General features: G+C 39.5%; 4 protein-coding genes across 4 annotated transcripts; 1 reads left to right on the forward strand and 3 right to left on the reverse strand.

Moving 5' to 3' along the window:
• Window positions 1–129: 129 nt before the first annotated feature.
• On the reverse strand, window positions 130–2,766 carry LOC124321163 (centromere-associated protein E-like). Its single transcript, XM_046784075.1, has 2 exons — window positions 342–2,766; window positions 130–272 (listed from the first exon to the last, which is right to left on the reverse strand). Exons 1-2 carry the CDS (start codon window positions 2,764–2,766, stop codon window positions 130–132), a joined length of 2,568 nt encoding a protein of 855 aa, XP_046640031.1.
• Window positions 1,786–23,292, reverse strand: LOC124321175 (interferon-induced very large GTPase 1-like). Its single transcript, XM_046784084.1, has 6 exons — window positions 23,284–23,292; window positions 20,143–22,246; window positions 15,486–15,776; window positions 14,432–15,421; window positions 5,762–5,767; window positions 1,786–1,797 (listed from the first exon to the last, which is right to left on the reverse strand). The coding sequence occupies exons 1-4, from the start codon at window positions 23,290–23,292 to the stop codon at window positions 14,436–14,438; spliced, it is 3,390 nt and encodes a 1,129-aa protein (XP_046640040.1). The 3' UTR covers window positions 1,786–1,797; window positions 5,762–5,767; window positions 14,432–14,435.
• On the reverse strand, window positions 4,139–5,697 carry LOC124320832 (serine/threonine-protein kinase/endoribonuclease IRE2-like). The gene is made up of 3 exons (XM_046783731.1): window positions 5,155–5,697; window positions 4,579–5,093; window positions 4,139–4,507 (listed from the first exon to the last, which is right to left on the reverse strand). Exons 1-3 carry the CDS (start codon window positions 5,361–5,363, stop codon window positions 4,380–4,382), a joined length of 852 nt encoding a protein of 283 aa, XP_046639687.1. The 5' UTR covers window positions 5,364–5,697; the 3' UTR covers window positions 4,139–4,379.
• On the forward strand, window positions 9,516–12,727 carry LOC124320833. Its single transcript, XM_046783732.1, has 3 exons — window positions 9,516–9,674; window positions 9,753–9,822; window positions 11,930–12,727. The coding sequence occupies exons 2-3, from the start codon at window positions 9,766–9,768 to the stop codon at window positions 12,413–12,415; spliced, it is 543 nt and encodes a 180-aa protein (XP_046639688.1). The 5' UTR covers window positions 9,516–9,674; window positions 9,753–9,765; the 3' UTR covers window positions 12,416–12,727.
• Window positions 23,293–25,971: the final 2,679 nt, after the last annotated feature.

Raw genomic sequence — 25,971 nt, forward strand, 5'->3', positions numbered from 1 at the left:
GTCAAGGTGTTAGTCAACTGTACACTGGCGTGCGAGTGAAGACGATCTAATTCCTTGCACCGTAGGCCTATATAGGAGCCATGATAACTCAACTTATATACAAGTGCCAGGAATTTCGAAAGTCTTCACTTACATCACACCAGCGACCAGCGAACCAACTCCGTCGACGGGTTCATCCGCCAATCCCTTTGGATTGTCACGAGGAGGCAACGTCATCGCAAGACGACAACTATTCCGATAGGCAAAACTGACGTCCAGCTTCAATAACTTAACTTTAAAATTTAAGAAAAAAAAAATAGAAAACTAGCGAGAACCGGACTTGAGTATTTCGAAAACTGTACGACAATTGGCTAGCGTACCCCAGATGCTGACGTATCTGTTTTCTAGCGAGGGGGGATTGATGCATACAAAGTTGTCGAAGGACAATTTTCTCAACAAATATTTGTTGGAATACTTGTTATATCTCAAATCCAGGTTGGTGCACTCCAATGTCACTGTCAATTTTTCGCAGACGTCAGAGCAAGCGGCCAGTCGACGTTCAGCATCTCCTCCGGTGATAAAAAGTTCGCCCTCGACAAAACTTAGCCCCACCCCATACTCTTCTTCTATCCTTTCGGCATTGCAACCATTTCGTCCAATAACTTTCCCGCAATCACTTTTCGATATCCCAAACACGACGATTTGATCGACGTCAACTTCTTTTTCTACGGTTGATTTAATGTAAAATTCAGGTAGTACAGCCGACGGTTGCTTAGTAGGTACCTTGACGGCTTTCTTCTCAACTGAGGTGCGTGCAGGAGAATTTTTCAATACGTCAGTGGTGAGAGGCCGATGTGCCTGCTGTGGTACGGTGACCGGCGATTTCGCTTGAGACTTTGTGCAACCCGAAGCTAAAAAGGCCGTTACGACATCAGTTATTTTATCCGATGGACGGATGGGTTCTTCAATTTGGCGATGGTGGAATACTGAGGGTAAACTTTCAGACAAGTTCACGGGTTGTGGCTCGGTGATCGATGAGTCTACTTGAGGTTTTAATCCAGATGCTAAAAATGCAGTTACAATTTCGGTAATTTCAGTTACTGCAGGGATAGGCTCTTCAACTTGGTGGAATACTTCACCACACCCGACGTCCGTTGTCATTTTAGGTTGGATTTGTTTCTGTTGCAATTCGGTCAACTTCCGAACCGCTTCGTCTTTTTCCTGGTCTAGGGTTCTCATTTGATCCACCAGCTGATTGACCCTTTCGGTCTGTTTGTTAAGGGACAGCTGGAGTTCTTCTATTGTCACCTTACTGGATAGAACAAAACGATCGGCGTCTTCCATTTTACGCCTCAACTGTGAATCGTTTTCGGCCAAACTGAGATTTTTCGCTTCGAGTTCTGCAATGATTCTAGTTTTTGACTCAAGCTCTCGTGTAGCCATGGCCAACTGCAGCGTGTCCAATTTTTGTTCATCAAGGGAAGTCCGGAGTTGCTCCAATTCCACTCGACTTTCTCGATTTTGCTCTTGAAGTTTTGTTATGGTTCTATTTTTGGATACCAGAACACGTTGACTCGAAGCCAGTTCTTCGTGCACCTTGTGCAATTTTTTTTCTTCAAGGCTGTTATGTAGTTTCTCCAAATTCGCTCGATTATATGCAATAACTCTATCCTTGGCTTCAATTTTTCGCCATAGCCCCGAATTCTCTTTTGTCAACTGGAGATTTTCCCCTATAATGTCAGTCATTTCACGTTTCTTTTCTTCCAGTTCGCATTTGGTAGTTTCCAACTCGTCGTGTATATTCTGAAACATTTGCAGCTTTGATGAGGAGTCTGTCAGTTGTGATTGAATCAGACTCAACTCATTCGCCAAACTTTCTTTTTCCAACACAATCAGTGTGATCATTCTATCCCTGTTTTCAATTTTTCGCCTTAGACGCGAATCGTCATTTGCCAAGCGAAGATTTTTCTCTGTCATGTCAGTCATTAAACGTTTGTTGTTTTCCAGTTCGCTTTTGGTAGTTGCCAACTCGTCGTCTACGTTTTGGTACTGTCGCAGCTTTGATGAGGAGTCTGTCAGTTGTGATTGAACTAGACTCAACTCATTCTCCAAGCGTTCTTTATCCAATAAAATCAGGTTTTTCTCAATCGTACTAGATGCGATAATTTTATCCCGGTCTTCGATTTTTCGCCTTAGTTGCGAATCGTTGTCGGCTAAACGGAGATTTTCCGTTTCAAGTTCAGAAATGGTTGTATTCTTTGTCTCTAGCTCACGTGCAGCCACGGCAAACTCGCGAGTGTCCAATTGTTGTTCAGCAAGGGAAGTCCGGAGACGTTCCGATTCCGCTCTACTGGATTCAAGAAAATGATTTGTACTTTCCAGTTTTCGCCTTAGTCGCGAATCCTCATTTGTCAAGCGAATATTTTTCACTGTAATGTCAGTAATAAAACGTTTCTGTTTTTCGAGTTTGCTTTTGGTAGTAGCTGACTCGATGCGGAATTCTCGTAACTTTGAATGGGAGTCTGTCAGTTGGGATTGAACTAGACTCAACTCATTCGCCAAACGTTGGTTTTCCAATACAATCAGGTTCGTTTCGTCGACTTTTGCCTTCTGACGAAGAAAACTTTGGTTGTTCAAGTCTTCTCCTCTGGCAGTCGAAAATCCATCGTTAATTTCAGGTCGGGGAAGTGCATGCTGTTTGGTGTATGCAACGTCAGGTTTAATTTTATTCAGGTTAGCAGCCGAACGCCGAGTTTGTGATTCGGTCATTCGACTGAAGAATTCCATGATCCAAAGAAAAAGGCAAGCAAATATAGTTACTTCCAAAGTTCCGATCATTTTCAAACTGTGTGATAGTTCGTGATAGTTTGTTTGCAATTCAAAACTGCGATACCTGCTTATGCCGTTGGGGTAGCTTATATAGACTTGCCAGGGGAATCCCGTTTTGCACTGTCAATTTTCTCTGTTTTAATCAGATTTCTAATTATGTTTATGGTATTTAACTTTTTGTATTGATTTGAAATCATACTTTAAGGTCTAACGAACATTGTTCATTTAGTTTTGAATTAATTGCAATTCATTTTAATTATTTAATTGCATTTTGAAATACAGGTTTTCCGAATTCCGGTTGGGATTTCAATATTCCCGGTCTGGACATGTCTGGAAAACGACAGGGCGCCCATAGCGGCGAATCGACCAACTAAAGAAGTATTACGTAATAGTATTACAGAATTTTTTAATTCTTATCACTTTTGTATTTTTATGCGTTCGGTTGTAGGCCTACCGTTAATATTTTAATATGTTTTGAAATACGTGGGAAGAATACGTTTGTATATTTTTTTTAAATTGTTTTAGATGTGGTGCTCTCTATTTAGTTCGTGTGGTACTATCTTGATAGCGGCGTTCAAACCAAAACAATAATTTTTCAAACAAGTTAAAGTTTAGTATGGTTTTCGTAACCAATTTTTTATTTATTTTTTATTTAGATAAACAGCATCCCGACTGGAGAAACTACCGATGTTGGCCGAGTTACGTCCCACTTGATTCTTCCCCTTTCTTTAATGTCCAAGTGTACACCCATGTGAGTGTGGGTGTATTCACGAGGACCTCCTTTTTCCTATCCCGCCTGGTGGATTCCACTTTTCAACGGATGGAGCACCTGTGGATGGATGCCTGACCGTATACTTCCCAGGCTTAAAGGTAGGAGAAATACATGTCTATTCTTCCTTTTGGACTGTTTTGTAGCGTTGATTGTGAATCGTTACGGAGTACGATTATTCCGGAGATAGGCGGTTGACTATAGAACTGTTTTCTCTTGTCGTTTTTAATGACTCAGTAAGTAACCAATGGAAGGGGGAAACTTAAAATGGAAAATTTTGTAGAACGACTGCAGATCAGGTCCGGTTTTGTACTCACAACTTTGTCTGTGGGTTAAACAATCAAATTAAAAACACTTGAAGCAAAGTGCTGGAACTAAAACATTTTCTAACCATAAGCTCTACCTGCCGTCGCACCTCCTCGTTAGCCAATTTTTCATGAGCTAGAGTCACAAACTCTTAAAATAATTAATTGCGATTCGTTTCATTGTGGACGTTTTTAGACGTGCACGATCAAGTACAATTGCAGCCTAGACTCGTCTCCCCATGCTTCTCAAGTGGTCATTTCTAAAATTTTATTGCTTAAGGATTGATTTTGTCAGGATTTTGTCGTCCAAAAAGTGATCTTGGACATTTTGGGAGAACAATAATGGTTAAATGTTGATTTTTAGATGCAGCTAAATATGTCAGGCTATTAAACTGTCTTCAATTGGCCTTTGTCTTTTAGAATATAGGGTGCCAATCCTGGTTAATTCAGTTCAAACTGCAAATTTATTATTATTCACATCAAATCTTTCCATCTCATCAAAAATTTTCTGTTTGATTTCGTAATTTTTCGATGTAGTCGACGACATCCGACGATGATATTCTGTTTTCGGGTTCATCCGCCAGCATTTTCAGGATCAGTTCTTGACTGTACTGCGGTTCAATTTCTGTCATCACAAAAGACACATTTTCATTATTCAAACTATCTCGTTAGCGGAAAAATTAAATATTGCCTTACTTTCGACATTGACAGGATTTTGATTGATAATGTTTGATTGAATTTCCGAATGTTCAGATCCAAATGGATGTTTGCCATACGATAGGAAATATCCAAAAACTAGACCTTCCCCAAAGACGTCGCTCTTCAGGGTTGCCTTTTGCAGCTCTGGGACATTTCTTTGGCCGTTGTCCTTGAGAATTTTCAACTTTAATATTTCCGGTGCCAAGTAGTTCAAGGTCCCCTTGATTTCGGTCACGTCGTAACTTCCCGACTCGTCCACCGGTTCGCATAGGCCAAATCCCGACCATTTCATCAAAATTTTATTATCGACTTTCGAATCCACCCAGATGAGAACATTTTCCGGCTTGAGATCGCGATGGACCAGTTTCATTTTGTGAATGTAGTCGAGTCCAGTGGCCAACTGGTAGAGAACTTGGGCAGGGGGAGGCATTGGGCCGCAGTATTTCCTGGGATCTCCTTCTTTCAAAAATAGTCTTTCCAGCGAGGCTTGGCACAACTCCAGAGCGAACAATCTGTTACAAAATAATTCATTCTAATTTAATAATAAGGAACTTTTTTGGGTACGACATTTACCTCAATACTATGCCGCTCTCTGCGTGAAACAATTTGACTACATTGGGGTGGTCAAGTTTCCTTAAAGCTTCTTCTTCTTGTCTGGTACCTTCGGCGTGTAGGAAAACTCTTTTGACGGCCACCGGTCGACGATTGACACCCCAAACGCCTTCAAAGACGGTCGCGTAGCCTCCCTTTCCCAGCACTTTATTCCCGCAATCGATTTCCATGTTGCTGCACCAAGAGTGTAGCCCAACACTTGTATTCCGTCTGCTGCTGCTGTCCAGGGAGACAAAGTTCTATAATGAGAGGGCGCCGGGTGACGCAACCGAGAACATTAAAACTCGTGACACAAAGTCTCGTCTTGTCTGTAACTTGAAACGTTTGTTAATTGAATAGCCATTTTTGAGGCTCACAAAGGACTGGTTCGATTCATCACGGTCTATCGGGACTAAAATGTCGTGACGGTTATGACGGAGGGAAATCACTAACTTTAGTGCTGTGCGTTATTCCTTGGCAAAGTTGACCGAAAGTAGAACACCGAAAATAAAAGGAAAAATCGCTGCAATATCAGCCGTTCGGAAGTCATCCTATATTTTGCTAGAGATAAAAATTCGAGTATGCCCACCGTCACGTGAATGCTGCAGCGCTTTTTTGGCAGGACGCCCGATACTCCAATTGTGTATGGGTGTAAAAATAGGAAGGAATGGCATTTGAAGTAGTCTTTTTTATTAGTACCCAACGGCGGCGTAGAAAACAAACAATCGTTCTCGAATGCTGCTGCTGATAGCCTCAATGGACTGTGAAAGCCATGTCCCCAATGCAGATTAATATCAAGATAAGAGCTATAGCTCTTTCTTGTTTACGTCGCGACTTCAGACTAAATTGAAGGCTGTAAAATGACTTGATGATTTTTTCCCTTTATTTTCTTGGTTATTGCCAGCTGTTATTTTTTTGTCCTTGACGGCTTATCCTGACGGTTATCAACACTATGGTTTTAATCTGCGGGCTATAGCTGACCTTTCTATTTCACCTGTTGTTACGAGTTTGAAACATGACTAGCTGAAAAGGACTTGAATCTTTTGTTAACGTAATGCCAAATATTGATGACTATAAGAAATTTAAATGCCAAAATAATATTTATTTTCTTTATTATTTCGAATTAAGCTAAATTTTTTAACCCAATTAAAACATTACATTTCATTCACAGAAAAATTCATTTGAAATAGAGAAGATGAAGGTTAGATAAAAAAATTGTTCATGCTGTATAACATCAAATCATCCCAATGGCACTCATAAGCATTCTAAAAATGAAAAGAGTTATATAAATATTGTGTACAATTATTGAAACAAAAAAATCATTAGACAAATTTGGCAATTATATAATTATATCTCTGTTAATATTCCGCTTGTACTATTTGTTTTTTGTTCATTTTATTGCAAACGTTAATTTTATTGGTATTATTGATCTTGGCATTAGCATTGGTCACGAATATTTCAAATTTTAGATAGTGATATGAATGTGTTATAAAATTCTTCACATCCTTATGATATGTGAATCTTCTCTTTAGGTGATGTCATGGACATGGAGCGCTCTCCGTCAATTTCCACACGTCTCGTGAACGCGACTTCCTGATCCGCCGCATGTCAGGTAGGAGACCATGTCGTTCTTTCTTTGCTCTTCGATTGCGCCTGTTTGATGAAGTTGAAGTAGGCTATTGCGTACATCAAGGAAGCGCACTTCCAGAATTTCCGGAAGTCATCAATCGTTGAACATTTTAATTTTCAGTGAAGACACACGACAGAGGACTTTGTTTATTCAAAATGTGTGAGTTTGAAGAACCATAGCACTCGAACTTAGATTTTTGGGTCATTTGACATCCTATTGGTCATCTGAGTATTTTCTCAAACAAATAATCTTCATCCAATATTGTTAGAGAAATGAAGTCTTGTTGTTGGCAGATGGATGTCTGTATCTACTCGCTGCTTTCGAAAAGAACAACAGCACAGATACTTTTTTCCCATTTATTGTTTCGTTCTTGGGAAAGTTTTGGCCTTGCTGGGGAATGGCCAAATTTGCGTCTTGTTTTACGTCTTGCGTATCTTCAAAAGACGGTATATATCTTGAATTCACTTCCGTATCTGGAATTACAGCGCAATATTATTGCGCCAAGTTCCATGACATTCTCTCTTTGGCAACTCTGAGTATCACCATCTGACGCAAAACACACTCAAATATGTTGACTCTACAAGGAGATGTCCAATCCGCGATGGCTGGCAACAGATGCTGGCTTTTTCTTCAACGCCCATTTCGGTTTTAAAATTCTTTTCGGGTTGTCGTGAAAAGAAACATAAAGATTACTGCTTTTCGTCGTCATTTTTAACTTTGTTGTTGTCGTAAGATCCTCTTAGGGTTTTTTTTTTCTTTTCTTATTAGACTTTCCAATTTACAACACCCGCAAGTTTTTTTATGGATTTTGCATTTTTTTCATCTTCGCTCTTTTCTTATAGCCATTAGCGGGTTAGTTAATAGAATTTGTAAAATTAACAACGTCATTTCAAACTTAAATGAATTATTGAATTATTAAAATGTCTACCGTGCCCCATAACACAATTGCCTAACGCCTGTCAAATATTATTTTCACCTGTACAAAATTCATTATCTTTCTAACAAACTGTTAAGTCTCTGACGTATTCACTAAATTCGAATACCGAGGCACTTTTCACGTTTTTTTTTAATGATTTTAAAGTAAGGCAATCTAATGGCAATTTTTTGTGTATCCTGTCGATTTTAAGAAACTCTCTTGACCCGATTCCAGTTCAGCAATTTCTTTCAAGTTACTGCCGAAATGTTCGTCTTGTTGTGAATGTTTCAAATCGAAAAAAGTCTCGTCCCATTTCACGTTTGGTTTAGAACGCGTTCCGATTCGATTGCTGCGTTCGAACGGTTTCAGGTACATTTTGATGTCGCCAATCAGTTGCGCGTCGGCTTGGATCATTTGGGCAATTTCCAGCAATAATCTCATGTACTCTTCGTAGCGATGGCAGTCGAATGCGGTCGTCTCCGCCGGTCCCAGTAACTCACCACTCAACTTGGCGGCTTTTTTGAACAACTGAATGGCCCTTTTCGAGGATTCCGATTGGATGGGAGGGTAATCTTGCACATTTTCGACCAATAATACGCACAGACGATGAGCTTGTTCCGGTCGGTAGATGTGCGATAGTTTCTCATACTTGTCCTTGATGTTCTCGTTTGACACGACTTGTTTCTCGATATCTGTCATCAGGTGATAATAGACGCAATAGGTGGCACAGTATTTAAAGCGATGCTGCAGTCGCGCAAAATTGACCTCGTCTATGCTATTGAGAGCGACGCAGTTGGGGCAGTGGTTGCCATGCCACACTGTAATGGACGAGTCTTGATCCGAATTGTCGGCATCGTCTTGACTACAATCACCTGCTATTCCATGTTGCGTCGGCGATAACGTCACTGGCGAATGTCGGCGTGTTTTTTTCTTGGGTGACGACAAACCAACGTCAGAGTGCTGCTGCAATTGCTCTCCATTCCGATTAGTCATCTTCACATCAGCAACTGTTTTTTCTGCCACGTGAACAATATTTGCAGCGCCTTTCTCGTGATGATCACTGAGGTGTCCCTTTTGATGGGTCAGTGCTTTTGTTGGTTTTTGATCTTTGCTGGTTCTTCTTATTGGTAAATTCTTTCTCGAACACTGACGAGGTGTTGGCGTTCTGCTTACAGCAATTGACGACATGATTGGTGTCATAGAGTTTGACGTGAATTTCATGTAACTCACTTAGGCCTATAATATCACTGATGCACTTGAAATTCGAACCGATCGACCGATGCTGTTATACGCGCAGTTGGCAAGTTGAATCGTACGAAGAGTGTGGTGACTTTGCACAGGTGGTGGTTGCTGTATATATAGCCAAAAAATGGCGTGCTGAGTTTTTCGGGAGTTGTCAGCAACAGGTTGCTTTCCACTTGGCAAGATTTCACGGTGTCAACTTCCAGACGCCTCCAGACTATTTCCTGAGGCTTTTCAGTTGGCGGCGCGCGCGCTGCTGCTGAAGGTGCTTGGCTATATTTACGACTCATTTGTTTCTTTGACCTTTTTGGCCCGCATTTCGATGGGATTTTCGTGTGAAATCCGTCTGAAATTTCGAGTCGAATTATCTTACGTGTTGTGTCTGTCATGGGTCTTGTAATTATTTGAATAGAACATCAAGTCCAGAGGTTGCGACAATTTGGTAAAGATACTTGTCCACCCATGCTTGTTATTTTTCACCCAAAACTAAAGACATTGTAACATTGGTCGCATCTCTGTCCCCCGTCGAGACTTTGAGTATTTCTACGGTCCCGCCCCATACAAAACCCGTATAAATGCCTGGCGGTTGTGGCCAGTCTTTCCTTCTTCACTTGACAACGAAGAAACTCTGAGAGCAAGTTGCTCTCTCGTAACTCTTGAACGCAGTTGAGCAAAATAAAATCAGACGAGACGATTCAAAAAGGGGAAACAAAGGTATTGGTCTAAAATGCTTTTTGCCTAAAAATTTGATGGACATCATTTTGAGCCTTGCGGTTTGCATGAAATCAAAAGGTTTCGGAAAAATATGGATCCTCAAGGATTTGCTGACGTGGGATTGGCTATGATTCACGGCGACTACTACCCCGTATGGAAATGAGTCAATGAAAATCACTGCAGATCAATGAAAAGCATAAACTAATCAATAGACAGTCTGAAATGTCATAGAATGTCAGTAAGAATGTCACGCAATTATCACTGGCGATGATTTTCTATGATAAATCAATTTACAAAGTCAGTAACAAATCGTTGGAAAATCAAAGATATTTCAAAAATTAGAACAGAGTCCAAAAAACTCATTGGTTTATCATTAGATCCAGAAAATGAAGTATTTTGCAGTGATTAAACTTAACTTAGTCATTGAACTAATCAATGAACATAACGTAAAAATCCATGGAATATTTTCTTTTGAAAAATTACTGATTTTCTACTGATATTTACATTTTCAGTAATTTTCAGTAAACCTTTGAATTTCTTATCATTTTATTGCCATACTTCATCGACACCTACAAATCAATAATCAGCATCTATTTATCACTAAGAAATCATTCCAATGATTAATAAATGATTGTTCAATGAGTCCCAAACGGTAATTTTGATTTTATAATGATTTTTATACAGCTTGATTTTTATAATTACTTCTCAGTTCATATCACTGAGCTTTCCTCAGATTTCAGTGATATTTCAGGGATTACCACTGAGAATTATCACTGAGAATGATTTTTTATCCAATGATTTCTATTGATTGATTGAATACTGCTCCGTTTAAATCACTAAGTTTTCCCAACATAAATTTTAATGATATTTCAGTGGCTAGCAGCCTAGCACAGTTGACAAATATCACGACAGGGATTTCCAGAATCATTTGATTTTCACTGATTATCAATGTAAATCATTAGTTATCCCGATTAATATTTTCCTGATAGTTCATTGACTTTATTGCCGATTATTACTAAATAGTGAACATAGTGAATGAATACCATTACAAATGATTTCTCAAATATCAATAAATTATCACTGAAAGGCCTTTGGAATGCTTTTCACGTTCTTCTTATGAAGAATCATTGACTTATATTATTTTGTTGCGTCGAAATCAATGATATTAAGGGTGAATTTCCATATGTAAGAAACATACGGCGTTGTCAACATGGTTAATATAGAATCGAATGTGCAACCATAGGCCAATGGTTATCGCACGCTCCTATGGATCGAAAGGTACCGTGTTCAATCCCAGATCGGGGCTTATAAAAATGAATCAATCTTCTTCATATGATGATGGTAAGACGGGTGGTAGTCTTGGTTTAACGCGAAAGCGACTCCTAGGCGAACAGCGCAATCATCGTAAATATGAAGGTAGATACCATAATTTTGAGACCTACTTTAATCGATAATATCCTAAATGACAAATGATATTTCTGGTGATAAATGAATGATTTTTTTCGGGCTCGGTTATAATTTCTATCCGCTAATTGATTTTGCAATGACAAATATTTCGTTTCTGGACTCTATCCTACTTCTAGCATTTTTCTTATATGTTATTTCATGATTTTGTGAAAGATTTTTTAATGATTATAAAAATACCAAACACACCACCAACACGTTTTTCTTTTTCTTCGAAAAAAAAATTGTTTATCACAACGCCCTATACGTATGAATTAGATACTTGAACTGACTAAATTTATCGAATGTCCAACGTCATAGGTAGTTGGTTATAGAGTCTGGCTACCACTCGATGTTGCGATGGTTCAAGTCCCGATACGGAAAAATTCAACCAATGATACAATTGGTTCTAACAGATAATAGGTAAGTAAGTAAAATAAAAAAGGAGAAAAAGGGTAAGGAAAACCGACAACAGGAGTTCAAAACTGGTAGAGAAAGAAAACTAGTAAAATTTAGCTTTTGAATTTTCTAAAAAAAGTCATTGGATAAAAGCATTGAAAAATCAATCAATAAAAAAGCATTGAAAAACTAATCAATAAAAAAGCATTGAAAACTTCACTTTAAATCAGTAAAAAGTAAGTGAATATATGATTTGAAAATCAAAGAAAAACCATTCATTTCTCAGTGATAAATTTATGCTAAGTCAGTAATAATCATGTCCGAATTTTGATGGCGAAAATCATTGGAAAATTAATCAAGCTTATATCCTTCAATTATCAGTGATTAATCAAAGGGGCGTTTTCATACGGTACCGAACGAGCGCCAAAGCCAACGAACATCGACGACCCGTTCTACTGCAGGCCTGGCTCGCCGAATTTGCCGATGTGGTTTTCCACGAAGTGATTTTGAATCCGATTTATGGATCTGCTGCTGGTGATGGTCACAATGCCGCGCTTTACCATGGCATTCAGAATAAAGGCGCCATTGACATTTTGAAAGAGAATGTTGACTGTTTGGCGTCGACGAGTTCTTATTTCGTCTCGGTCCGGTCAGCTGATAATCGGAAACGAGTCCAAGAAGCTTGCGCCAGGATTTTGAAGCAAGTGTGGGGTAAACGAAACGTGTTTACTCATCAGCGGATCACCAATTCGGATTTCTTGAGGGACATGCTCGGTCGAATGATCGACTTTTGCCATTTGTTATTTAAGCATGAGATGGACACTAACAGATCGAATGCTTTCCAGTCGCAGTGTGAAAAGGAATTGGTCAACATGGATGTTGAAAATCATCTCTACTAACCTTTGTCGATTCAAAAGAGAATAACAAAAGACACTTTCAGTCGTGAATAATAATCTGACAATTGGAAGCTTCTTTTGTTCTTCTTCTCCATTTTATTGCATCTCATCTGCTTTGATCTAACCAACGATTGATTTTCTGATGTGACTTGTCAGTTGGCTTGAGTTGTTTGCTAGCTGTCTCTGTTGAACGAAAGATCAGCCGAACTGAATAAAACAAACGTTGAATTCAAAATTCCAGGCTTGGAACGCAATGGAACATTGTTGAGTCAAATCATATTACTGAATTTAAGATGTTGAAACTTTTTCTTTAAGCTACGAACAGGGTTGTTAATATCGCCGCGATGAACGATGAAATCGTCATCGGAAATGAAATTTTTTGTTCGAGCGATTATCGCGCGATAGGTTTCAAAATGAGTATCGATCGATAATTGCGTTTTCATCGCCGATGACGCGATAGCGATAGTTTTTTTTAAACTGCATACTGCTTAAAAGTAGCATTAAGTTACAGCTGAAAATGGATGAGCACTACAGTGGCGTATTCGCCCATCCAAGTTTTTTTTAACACCACGTCCGAGCTGGAAAACAAGGGATATTGTTAATATAGTTTTTCTGCTTTTGAAAAAAAATATGCAAAAAATATTTTAGAATTGTTTTTCGAAATTTTGCAACGTTGTAAAAAGTATCGGCGACTATCGGCGATTATCGCACCGATACTTTTTTGAAACTTCATCGTTCGATAGTCGGCAATAAAAAAAAACACCAATATCGATATCGCAATCGGAAATACTTATTTTTTGCGATATTAACAACCCTGGCTACGAATAACCTTTTATTGCTACATCCTTGATGTGACACCATTTCAAATTCTCCTTCTAGTCATATGTGATGGAAGAAAAGTTGTCACTGTCCATTTGACTCAATTTTATGGGCCAATAAAGCAGTTGCACCTTAGAGGAGGAAAGGTGCGGCAGCAAGTTTTTTTTTTATGGAGAAGCAGAGGAAGACGAAGAATTCGCTAAAAAGCCGATGATCCCGAGCTCTTATGCCAAAGCTTTTTCTTTTTTCTTTCCTTTGGCTATGATAGCACGCACTCAATTCTATTTTACACGGGGAAATGTTTGGCTGCTGACGTTATTTTATGTGCTGCTGCGCCGTTGTGTTTAGTTCTGATGATCCGCCCATTGCCGCCCAACCGGCCAACTGGTAGAGAACTTTCGCAGGGGCAGGCATCGGGCCGCAGTATTTCCTGGGATCTCCTTCTTTCAAAAATAGTCTTTCCAGTGAAGCTTGGCACAACTCCAGAGCGAAAAATCTGTCTTAAAAAATAATTCAGTCTAATATAATAAAAGGAACTTTTTTGGGTACGACATTCACCCCAATACTATGCCGCTCTCTGCGTGAAACAGTTTGACTACATTGGGGTGGTCAAGTTTCCTTAAAGCTTCTTCTTCTTGTCTCGTACCTTCTGCGTGTAGGAAAACTCTTTGACGGCCACCGGTCGACGATTGACACCCCAAACTCCTTCAAAGACGGTCGCGTAGCCTCCCTTTCCCAGCACTTTATTCCCGCAGTCGATTTCCATGTTATATATTTAATCCAAAGTTAATTTCTTTAACCAATTTTATACTAATTGGAGGCAGAATATCTCGACCACTTCTGCCTGAACGAGTACTGACGTTAAAACTCAACAACGTGCATTGTTGTTTTAAATCCGGAGGAATGTTTAATCTAGGCTATTTAGTAGGCCTATCAGTCTATCACCTTTCTTAATTCAAGATCTACTTTTTCTAAAGAAATATTTTCAGTCTGTTCCTCTCAGTATATACATATAGGCCTAGTAGCTATAACACATGGAAAGTAAGAAAGCAATTCAACTAATGATTCGTTTATTACCATATAAGTGAAATCAAGAACAAACACCATCTCCCAAGTAAAGCCGATTATTGATTTTAAAATCTACGTTGAAAGCTTTAAAATTTAATCAAACAAAAAATAAACGCGATCAAAAGTCATTATATCATCAATCCCTAATTTCCCTTTCCAGTTGTTCCTTGATGGAGGACAAAGTTCTTGAAGAGTAGCTTCGGGGAATACGCGTCGAAGGTTTCTTGTTGTAATTTTTGGCAATTTCGTTGTTGTAAGTAGCTAAAATGTATTGACGCAATGGCAGTTCTTCGTTGATGCGAGGATCATTCCATCCAGGAAAAGCCTTGGCATAGTCGCTGTATCGATAACGGACATCGTTGTTAAGATAAAATGCACCGTCTTCTTCGTAAGATTGACTGCATGTCATGTGATCCAGTTCCTCAGAGCGTACGTATGATACTCCGGCAACTCCCCCTGGTTGATGGACTGCATCATGAGGTCTGTCTTGTTTGTCGTGATTGGCCGATTCGATGCACAGACTCTCACACAAGGGACAACAAGCGTCGCATCGAGGTAGTGCTGCTTTATCGTTTGCATTTTTAATGTGTTGCACTACTTTTGGAATTAATTCTTCAAAATATTCTCTATGATTTGTAATAGCTTCTTGCTTTTCTAGAACTTCAATTAATTTTTTCCAGCAGGCCTCTTGAAATTCTTTCTTCTCTTCGTTGTCGCAGTCTTCGTATTCGCCACTAAAATCGATTCGAAATGCCGAGCCTAAAATTTCGCTCTGCAAATAACTATACACAAATTCTTTTCGTAATTGGTCGACAAAATTCTGCGCTCTTTCTTTGTCGACTTCGACTGCTGCTGCTTTTTCAATTGCATTTCTCAAATTATTTTTGAAACTTTCCCATTCATTGTCAATGTTGGGGACCTTTTGAGCGATTAAAAGGTGGAGCACGTCTGCGTAAAGTCTCTGAGGATTGGCTATGTAATCGAATACTTGATTCAATTTCTCTCTTTCCAGCAAGTCGATCAAATGGAGATCCATGTGCTTTTGCATGAATCTGGCATCGTATAGCCAACGCTCGTTTCGAATTCTTCGAAAAGTCCTCTGCACCATATCATTTTCAAATGCTGCAGAAAACAAAGGAGCCTTTAAATTATTATTAACGTATAGTTGGTGATAATTGATAATTACCTGGAATAATCTTTTCTTCCAAGATGTCTGCCATGTTAGAAGCAAACAGCTTGGTCTTTGCCACGCCGTTTGACACCATCATGAAATTCTTGCACAGATTTTCTTTGTTGGACTCGAGTTTCGCAGGCACCGAGTTTTCTTTTTCCCATTGATCTTGAATTTTTTCCATGAAATTGACTGTAAGTACCATACCATATTGAAACATATTCTGAACATCGGAATGATAAGTAAGTTGGTGTGCGCGTAGTTTGGAATGTATTTCACGAATAATATGAGAAACGATACTATTGTAATGCGCTGCCCAGCGCTGACCAAGAGTGCATACTGTTTAATATGTATCGTCTGTAACCCCGCCCCCTTCTCGCTCTCCCCCTTTTGACAGCCACGATCATGTTGTCCCCTTTTGACAGCCACGATCATGTTGTCCCCGCGTAAATGACTTCTTCCAATACAGGATCGTTTTGTCCCGCGATTGGAACTACGTTAATTATCGATACCCGCAACCCTTCCCAAATTGCCGCGCGGGAGTCTGTATATAAACTCCCGTCGCACCCTTCATAAGTAGACTAGTCATCTCACTCGTCCTCAACAGTTGTAAGTTAAACTCTCTCTCTCTCTCTCTCTCTCTCTCAGTTTGTATTCTGTGCTATGTAGCAAATAAACTAGTTCGGCCTAAATGTTTGAACCGCTCTTCGAAGTAAGCGCGCCTTTTCAAGTCCCCAAAAAAGCGCCTTACATTTGGTGAACGTGCCAACCCGAACAGATTAAATGTGTGATGCACAAAATACCAAATTTTTTTCGTAAGCCTAAGACAAAAGAAGGCGACTCTGTAGTTTCCCCGACTAAACAAATTTTGACCCCCGAAGAATTAGATAAACTAAAAAATAAGATTAAAACAGAAATATCAACAGCAGAAATCAGAATCCAATACCTGTTAAACAGAACCACCCGACCAAAAGAAAGAGACCCGGAAGAAATAGAAACGCTAGAGAACGACATAAAAAGTTTAAAAGCCAAATACGCAGAATTGATAGACCCAACAGTTACCATATATAAAAGAAAGAAGCAAGTAGTTGAACAATCTGACCGAGCAAGCTCACAGGGCCCTGACAAGCCCAATCCACCTAAAGTTGCCCCAGCGAAATCACCGGTAGTAACCTTGTTCGATTCAATCGACGAAATTGAAGAAGGAGCAACAGCCCTTCCAACTCAGGTGAAGCAACGAACGACAGAGTGCGCAAAGTGTCACGCCCCTATAACACTCTCGATAACAACTGACAAAGAACAGTGTAGGCAGTGTAACACACACAGAGACACACGCAACGAGGAAGAGCAGGAACAGAACACCAGCCAACCCCTGAAGGAAAACCAGCCAAAAGAAAATATAAGGCGAGTCAACCCAAAAGAAGAAGTACCACCGCAACCTCCCAGACGTGAACACCTACCACCCACGCAGCACCTAGCCCAAGCTCATCAGCAAGTAGCAAGAATTGGAGCACAAGCCCCCACACTTGGAAACATTTTCGACGACGACGACGACGACGAAATGGCACTAACAAACGCAGCCGTAACTGCTTGGCAAGAAGCAGTAGATAGGCAAGCTGAAATTCTAGAAAACGGACTAGTATTCATAAATGCACAGAACGTAAAGAAAGAAATACCAGCTTTCACTGGAGAAATCGATGGAAAAATGGCAATCGAAGAATGGTTTAAAATAGCCGAACGCATAGCAACACACGCAGCTTGGACAGACGAGCAAAAGCTACGTTTTTTCCAAGAACGAATGAGCAAATCAGCCGCTAACTTTAACGACTCACTAACAGTAGCCGAAAAAGCTACTTATGCAGTATGGAAACAGGCACTACTAGACGGCCTAACAGATAATACAACAAAAGCAAGGAAAAAGGAACAACTGAAGACCCTCAAACAAAAAGAAACAGAACGAGTCAGAGATTTTAAAATCAGAATCGACGACACCTACAGAATTGCATACGGCGTAAACGCAGCAACGAGTCGTCACGCAGACGTAGTAGCACTGCGTAATGAAACATTAAAAGACGTATTGCTTAACGGACTAAAACCGCAAATAGCAGATCTAGTCTGGAATAGGCCCAATTTGAACGACAAAACATATCCAGAAACTGTAGAATCGGCCGAAGAATGTGAAAAAGTTGTAGAAATGAAAAAAAATAACGGAAAATAATGACTTGTCCACTGCCATCATGTTAGCAGCAAAGGAAAGTAAGGAAATGTCGGAAGAAGTCAACAACTTGAAACTACTACTTCAGAAGTTGGAAAGTATGTCAGTCAATCAACAGAAAGCCGAAAACTAAAAAAAAAAACACATCAACAGCTTGTAGTATATATAATCGTAGTAATAGAATAGCTGCATCAAAGGAGAAAGTTAGAAACAAAAATCGCAAAGTAATGAAAGTGCAAGAAAATTATATGTATTTTAAAACATGAAGAAACCAAGTGACAAAAAAAAAAAAGAAGAAGATGCAAGATAAAAAAAACCAATAGCCAATAAATCTGTCTCCTCAGACTAGCCAGAAACATAAAATTTTGCTGAAAAATGCTCACCACAAAGAAGAAGACACGGAAAAGTAATCCGTAGTTAAAGGGCCCGAAGAAAAGGAAGAAAAGGAAGAAAAAGAGAAAATTAAAAAAAAAATCTTCCCAGTTATTTAACGGAGTGCCTGATCAGCCCACCAATCTTACGCTATCCGAATCTTTTCGCGAGAGATTCATATTCATAATGATGCGACAAGAATTACGGTGTAGTATCAGTTTAAATAAGCCAAACGCACACAAATTTGCGTGAAATGAAAATTTTTTCGCCATTGCTTATTACTTCGTGACATTTCAGATAAATGTCGAGAAAAGCTTCCGCAATCGTGCAAGCGGTATAGCTAATTCCCCGTAGAGAAACGGAAGAAAAATCAAGCATTGAGCAACTACAAGCCGTTAGAAAATTTATGAAGAAATAAAAGGAAATTTGCAAAATTTGCTAGATGGGCTTTATGCCTGCAAGTTTGTGATATTGTCATGGACTGAAAAAAAAATCTGGAAAACAAAACGAATAACGAACGGAACCTACATAATTCCAGATCCCTACGACAAACTGAAAACGCAACCTGAGCAGCCGCCAGCGAATAACGCGTTATCAAACATAAACTTCGCAGATGAACAGGAAAAGTTTAAGTACTGTTAATGCGCGCGCAAAATATGAGAAATTACAAAGAAGAATAATAATGAAACAGAAACGTCGATTAAGGACAATGCAATCGATGACAGCCCCTGAGACAGCGACCAAGTACACCTTTCAGTTAACGACGTCTTCAATGACAACGATTAAATCAATGAGCTTGACAAAAGTTTAATCGCCACACAAGCTGACAGACTACTGGTACAGGAATCCGTAAAGAAAAAAAAAGGAGTAAGAGAAAGATAACGGCACGGATTCAACTTAGATTTTATTGGAACTAATTGGTAAATAAATCAAATCGTTCGTGGATACGAGATCAGCTTCAAAGAGAAGCAGGAGAGCAATCCAAAACCACTTTTACCCGATCCCCTCCCCCAGATGATGTCTAACCAACTTTGTTACAGACTCATGGGACCGTTAACGGAATCGAAAAAAGTGATAAAATTATGTACATCAGTACTTGAATGCCCACTTCGGATGGCCGCCCAGTGATTGCTAAATAAATGTGACGTCATGAATGTAACTTCCGTGCAGGATCCCAGTGTGTTCTCCCTTCTATTCTACCTCTTGCTCCCCCTCTCATTCTCCCTCTTATTCTCCCTCTCATTCTCACTCTTATCCCCCCTCTCATTCTCCCTCTTATCCTCCCTCTCATTTCTCCCCCTCAGTATATCTCTTGTACTCCCTCCTAAAACTAGGCGCCGTAATACCAGACTTCAGATCAGTCGGCGTTACTCTTTTTGTAAGGAAGAGTACGTATCCGTATAAAATGGTACTTTCTTATCGGTGGAGAACCACGGAAACCCGCTACATGAAGACAAGACGATCTCCACGCAAAGCATCGCGAGAACAATTTGTTTATGCATTTATACTCGCTAATAGTAATGATTTTTGCTTTCTCGTTGATCTTGTCGTAAGTTCCCAAATATTATGAAAAATGTGTAAGAAATTTGGTATAGACACGAGGGCGTGTCTTTTCAAAGAAAGGAGGTATGTAATGCGCTGCCCAGCGCTGACCAAGAGTGCATACTGTTTAATATGTATCGTCTGTAACCCCGCCCCCTTCTCGCTCTCCCCCTTTTGACAGCCACGATCATGTTGTCCCCTTTTGACAGCCACGATCATGTTGTCCCCGCGTAAATGACTTCTTCCAATACAGGATCGTTTTGTCCCGCGATTGGAACTACGTTAATTATCGATACCCGCAACCCTTCCCAAATTGCCGCGCGGGAGTCTGTATATAAACTCCCGTCGCACCCTTCATAAGTAGACTAGTCATCTCACTCGTCCTCAACAGTTGTAAGTTAAACTCTCTCTCTCTCTCTCTCTCTCTCTCAGTTTGTATTCTGTGCTATGTAGCAAATAAACTAGTTCGGCCTAAATGTTTGAACCGCTCTTCGAAGTAAGCGCGCCTTTTCAAGTCCCCAAAAAAGCGCCTTACACTATTATCATAACAGAGCGTCACAGCTGCGATTCTGTTGATGGTGTCTCTAACAGAATCAGCACACATTGTGACGCGATTTTGTTTTTTCTTTTCTCTCTCGTTGCCGTTGTCATTTAAAAAGCTATCAAACTGTTGTTCTTCAAATTTTAAGAACGATTGATAGTCCATTATTGAATTGATCTGTTCATCAGTCCATTTTATTTCAGTTTGTCTTTTGTTAATCACACTGCTGTTTTGACACACTTTTTTAATTTCACCTTGCACGTCTATGGTAGGAAATTCCATTTTCGCTTCGTCTAAAATTTTCTGGAACATTTCTTCGAATACTTGATTCTTTTCATTTTCTCTCCATCCGGAAACGTTTGAGTTGGTTGATTTGAAGAAATTGTTGATTTCCTGACGCACTTTCTTTTTGTATTCTTCCACACGACTTTCGAAGTTGAACAGTCTATCGTAGGCATTTTTCAGTTTTAATCTACAGTTAAAATCTTGATCCTTCTTGTTGCGATCCCACATATTTTGAAATTGGAGTTTCCACTTTTCTTGGCCTTTTTTGTTCACCACGTCATTCACCTCTTTATTTAGTTCCTCTACAGCAAGATGTACTTCATTGCGAAGTTTGTCTTCGTAGTTAAAGTAGTTGTTAAAGGAAACTGAAGTTTTTCTTTCTTCGATCGATTTGATCATTTCTGATTTGACGATTTTTAAGGACTTTTCGTAAGCTTCAGCCAATTTTCGTTTAATCACAGCCAATTTTCGTTTAATATTTTTGTACTCCAAATCCAATTGGTCAAACATTGCATGTTCCATCACAGTGACGAAAGTAAAGGTGAGGTTGGCGGAGCAGATACATTTCCAGACATTTCTTATGCAACTGGAAAATGCGCTGAAGGATATACTTTTCCACATTTTGCCGCCTTCGATCTTTGTCACGCGTTGATGGATGTGTTCCCAAAACTGGACGAGTTCTACTCCGTATATTTCATCCGGCACATCACCTGGTGGTTTGGTTTGTTTATTGACATTTCCCAAAATACAGACGTCACTACGCGACGAGTCGGTCTTGGTGAGATTGAAATTGGCGAAAGGACTTTCCGACTTTAAATTACTCGAATTGCCAGTCATATTTTGGACTTGACTGAAAGCTTCGTGAAGTGAAGTTCCTAGTGTTTGAATGATGGTGTATAATTTGTTTTTCTGTTTCGTGTCGATCCGATTGTAAACGAAAAAGATCCTTGTGCGAAGTCGTCCGCCGTTTTCTTTGGCCAGTTGGGAATTTTGGTTCGCCATTAAAACAATTGGCAAAATTTCTTTAACGGCCGCGTCGTTCTCGCCCGGGATGACGATGATGGTCGCGTCCGACAGTAAAATGCTCAGAGTTGCCATTTGATTGTCCCGTTTTTCGCTTCCGGCCAGGCCGTGATATTCCGGTGATCGAGTCCCTTCCGTGTCCAGCAGCAAAATGTAGTCGTACTCGGCATGGCCCTCGACGGCCAGCAGTTGCATGTTGACACCCCGAGTGCATTGGCCGACGCTGGTCCTCATTCCGATGCCGAACATTGTGTTGAGCAAAGTCGATTTGCCGCTGCTCTGGATGCCCATGACGGACAAGACAAAGACGCCTTTTCCTCTCACTAATTTGCCCAGTTGGAGTAAAACTTCTTCCACCCATTGCAAGTGGATCAAATTGGAATCGCCGTCGAGTAGCTCGAGGCAGAATCCGTCCAGTAAATGCTGAGCTGCCAGTTGGGGAATTTTTTGAATTATCGACGAACGCTCTTTCGGTTCCGTGTCCATGTAGAGATGACTCAGTTCCCTCCACAAATGTTCCATGTTGAGTGCACTTTCTATCAGGTCGGATTTAGCCCGGAGAAGTTCTTCTTTCGCCCACTCTAAATCTTTTTCATCACCGGTTTTGTGTAATTTGTCGTAGTACGACGTTGACAACCTCTGAGCGTTCTCCAAAAGATGGCCAAGTTCCTGTTTTCCGCGATTGGCCAATTCTTTCTCCAACACCCGGATGGACAAAACGTGAGAGCAAGGGTCTTGGCTGTCAAGAAAACTCAGAAACAGTTGGAGTAATAGGGTCGTTGCATGAAATTTCGATTTCTTTTAAACATACTTCATGAGAATCAGTTTTTCACGCTGATTCTCATGGTATTTTTTAAATATTTTTAAAACGAACCTAACTTTGTGTATTTCTAGTTCAAAATTCAAATAAGCGCCTCCCATTTCAAAACTGGGTCTCAGCCATTTTTGATGGGCGGTGCTTAATTTGTGATGAATTTGTAGACGACGCTCACCAAAATCACCCTTTTTGTATTTCCCCTTAAGGCCCTAAGGGCGAAAGAGGGTTGTATTCAGCCGTAGGCAGTACGAAAAGGGTGATTTTGGTGATTTTGGTGAGCGTCGTACCCCGTACCAGGGGCGGGTTTGCTCTTTTTTTTTTTTTTTTAGATCGGTAATAACCTAGTCTTCATTTATTTAGATCGGATTGAAAAATCACCATTTAAAGCAGGAAGGATTCTCTTTCTTTTAAGATTTTTTGGATCTAAATACGTTGGAAAATATGGGAATGGGAGCTAAGAGAAAAAAAAGTGAGCCAGTCGCCCCACTCTCCCCTACAACACGATTGGTTTTCACGTACTCTTTTTTATTTCTAAAAACAAGAAGTATGAGCTTGAGCGCATTTATTTAAATCATTTAGTACACAGATGTTTTCAATTGATTTTGGAAACCAACGAGACGAATCTAGTTTGAATTACGGCATTCCCCCGCTCAGAAGAGTTTCACATTTCTACCGGTAGGTGACGGCTGCTGCTGTCCCTGTTTACGATCAAAACATCGTCTGCTACTATTCCTTTCTGGTTTGCAACCGACTCGGCGTTAAAAATTGTTATTTGGAAATAACCTTTTTTTATAAATTCGTGAATAGGCCTACCTAATAGCAAAAGGTGCACTGTGATAGAAAATCAATTGTGGCTTGAATCTCTGGACCTGGTTCAACGTGGACTTTCAGTAAGTGAGGTAAACCCTCTTTACCACAGACTAAGAGGGAAAAGACTACGATGGGGGATAGGGCTGAGAGGAATGCTTGAAGCTATGCTCGTCCTATGCCGTATGGTGGCGCGTTGATCTCATCCTACCAAAGCCATTATTTTTCCTCGTTTGCTTACTGATTTGGGTCTTCAAACACCGTAAATTTGCAAGTAAACCATAAACATTTCAATAGTGAATTTTTGTGCAAATATAGCTTAGATATCCTCCATGTTGTGAGAATTTTTTGAAATTTCTTTGTTATCTATATATACAATCTATAAATTCCTTTATTAAACCCCCTTTTTGCCGATTTTAAGGCCCAGAAAACGCTGTTTCCGGTGTCAGGGTCCTGTGGGGTGTTATAAGGGCGGGTTTTTGGTCTTTTTGCGGGTTTCGTGTTTTTTTTTTCACGTTTTTTATTACTTACTTTTGTTTATTCTATTTTAATATATTTTAAAATGTATTTTTAATATTTTAAAATTCATATTTAATATTTCAAAATAGAATAAACAAAAATATGTTACAAAAAATACATTTGATTTGATTTTTTTGGCGCAATTTTCAAAAAAAATGCGAATTTTAATCACGAATTTATGTCAAATACACCATTTCAAGTCTATTGAATCAATAAGTTCATAAAGCAATTCATGAAAAAATAGTTTTAGAAAAATGCACAGCTTTGCTTAAGCACTGCACAGCAAAAAACAACACAGCACTACTTACAATGAGTTTGAAGTTGCTATATTGATTGTTTCAAGAATACAAAACATTTCATTCTTACAGGATATGTTTAAAGATGCCCAATACACGTTTTAAAGTTCATTGAAACAATTAATTCATAATACAAATAATGAAAAATTAGTTTTAGAAAAAACGATTCATGGAAACTCTTCCAAAATTGTGAAACGCTACTTCAATTAGTTTGAAGTTGCTATATTGATTGTTTCATGAATACAAAACATTTCTTTCTTACAGGATATGTTTAAAGATGTCCAATACACCATTTAAAGTACATGGAAAAAATAAATTAATAATACAAATGATGAAGAAATAGTTTTAGAAAAATGGGTTCATGGATACTCTTCCAAAAACTGTGAAACACTACTTCAATGAGTTTAAGTTGCTGTTTCGATTGTTTCAAAAATACAAAACATTTCTTTTTTACAGGATATGTTTAAAGATGGCCAATACACGATATAAAGTACATTGAAACAATGAATTCATAATAAAAATGATGAAGAAATAGTTTTAGAAGAATGGGTTCATGGAAACTCTTCCAGGAACTGTGAAACACTACTTCCATGAGTTTGAAGTTGCTATATTGATTGTTTCACCAATATAAAACATTTATTTCTTACAGGATATGTTTAAAGGTGTCCAATACACCATTTAAATACACATAGTGCACATAGTGTAAATATACATAGTGCGTCGTCTGCTATAAGACACATATCGTATATTTTAGCTCTCATCTACAGTAAATTTTCAAATAAAAAAGTGACACCTGTATAGTGAGCTTAGGCTCAAATAAGAGATAGATTCCTAGTGCATCGATTGTGTGACTCTTTGGATACTTTCTGCCAACGTAATAATAATCTTACCAACTGAAGGCCTACTCTGACAGACCCACTCATATTCTGCCTCAGGCAGAATTCATTGTTGTGGGTAAGCCAGAGAATACCTTGCTAGTCTACCTGGAACGTCCCCGTTAACTGGCATGCCAGACGACGAGGGAATGGATCTGAAAGGGACAGCAGGGGAGGTTAACGGTGGGGGGAAAAATGCATGCACAGGAACTGTCAGAAGAAACTCATACAATTAGGCCCAGGTAACTACAAGTACTGCTCAAAACAATGCAAAAACATTTGCTCTCTTTTGCGATCAAGGGACAGATCAAACAGTAGCACTTCACAGAAGAGACAACGAACAGAAAGTGAAAGAGATTTTAGCAAAATGGCTCCAGAAGACTTTATTAGCATCATCCAAGAACTAGAAGCAGAAAATGTTGATCTAGCAGAAAAGTACAACAAGCTACAAACTGAAATGGACAAAATCCACATCCAAATCGGCAAAGGTACTCTTGATTGGATTTTTAAGAAAGACGAAACAGGGCAACGAGACAGCATAACTCCGTTTGGGGCCTCGAAACCAGCATCCCTCGCTGGAGCGGCCAAATCAGTAACGTTAATAGCTAAGCTGGACCCGGAATTAGATACCACCAATCTGGATGGTAAGTCAATGGATCAGTTTTTTAAAAGCAACGAACAATGGCCGACACTCCAACACTTCTCAAAGAGGAACAACCAAGCCCGCCTAGTTTTCAACAATGCAGCAGATGCCAAGAAAGCAGAACAGATTATAAAAGAAGACCCTAAACTAACCGGGACGGTAAAATCAATCGCAGAACAGTAATTTAAATGGTTGTTGCCTTTGCCACCGGAACAAATGATTTAGAGGAACTTCAAACTGAAATCGAATACCGGAACGAGCTGTTGCGAGGCAACATAAGCAGCATCAAAATTCTGTCCAGAGAAAAGGGACATGTAAAGATTTATGTGACATCCAAGAAGACGCAAGTAGCAATCCTAAAAGCAGGTATAATCCATACAAATATCAATGGCTTCAAGAAACACAACATTAAAGAAATGAATCTCAACCGGGAAATAAGATCGTGTTTTAAGTGCCATAAGCTAGACCACATCTCTCCCAACTGCCCATCAAAGACAGAAGTCTGTGGAAAGTGCGCAGAGAAAACACACAAAACAAAAGAATGTGAGCATCTGGACAGTAAGTTC

Source organism: Daphnia pulicaria, chromosome 1 (genome assembly GCF_021234035.1).
Source record: "Daphnia pulicaria isolate SC F1-1A chromosome 1, SC_F0-13Bv2, whole genome shotgun sequence".
In the NCBI taxonomy this organism is placed as follows: Eukaryota; Metazoa; Arthropoda; class Branchiopoda; order Diplostraca; family Daphniidae; genus Daphnia; species Daphnia pulicaria.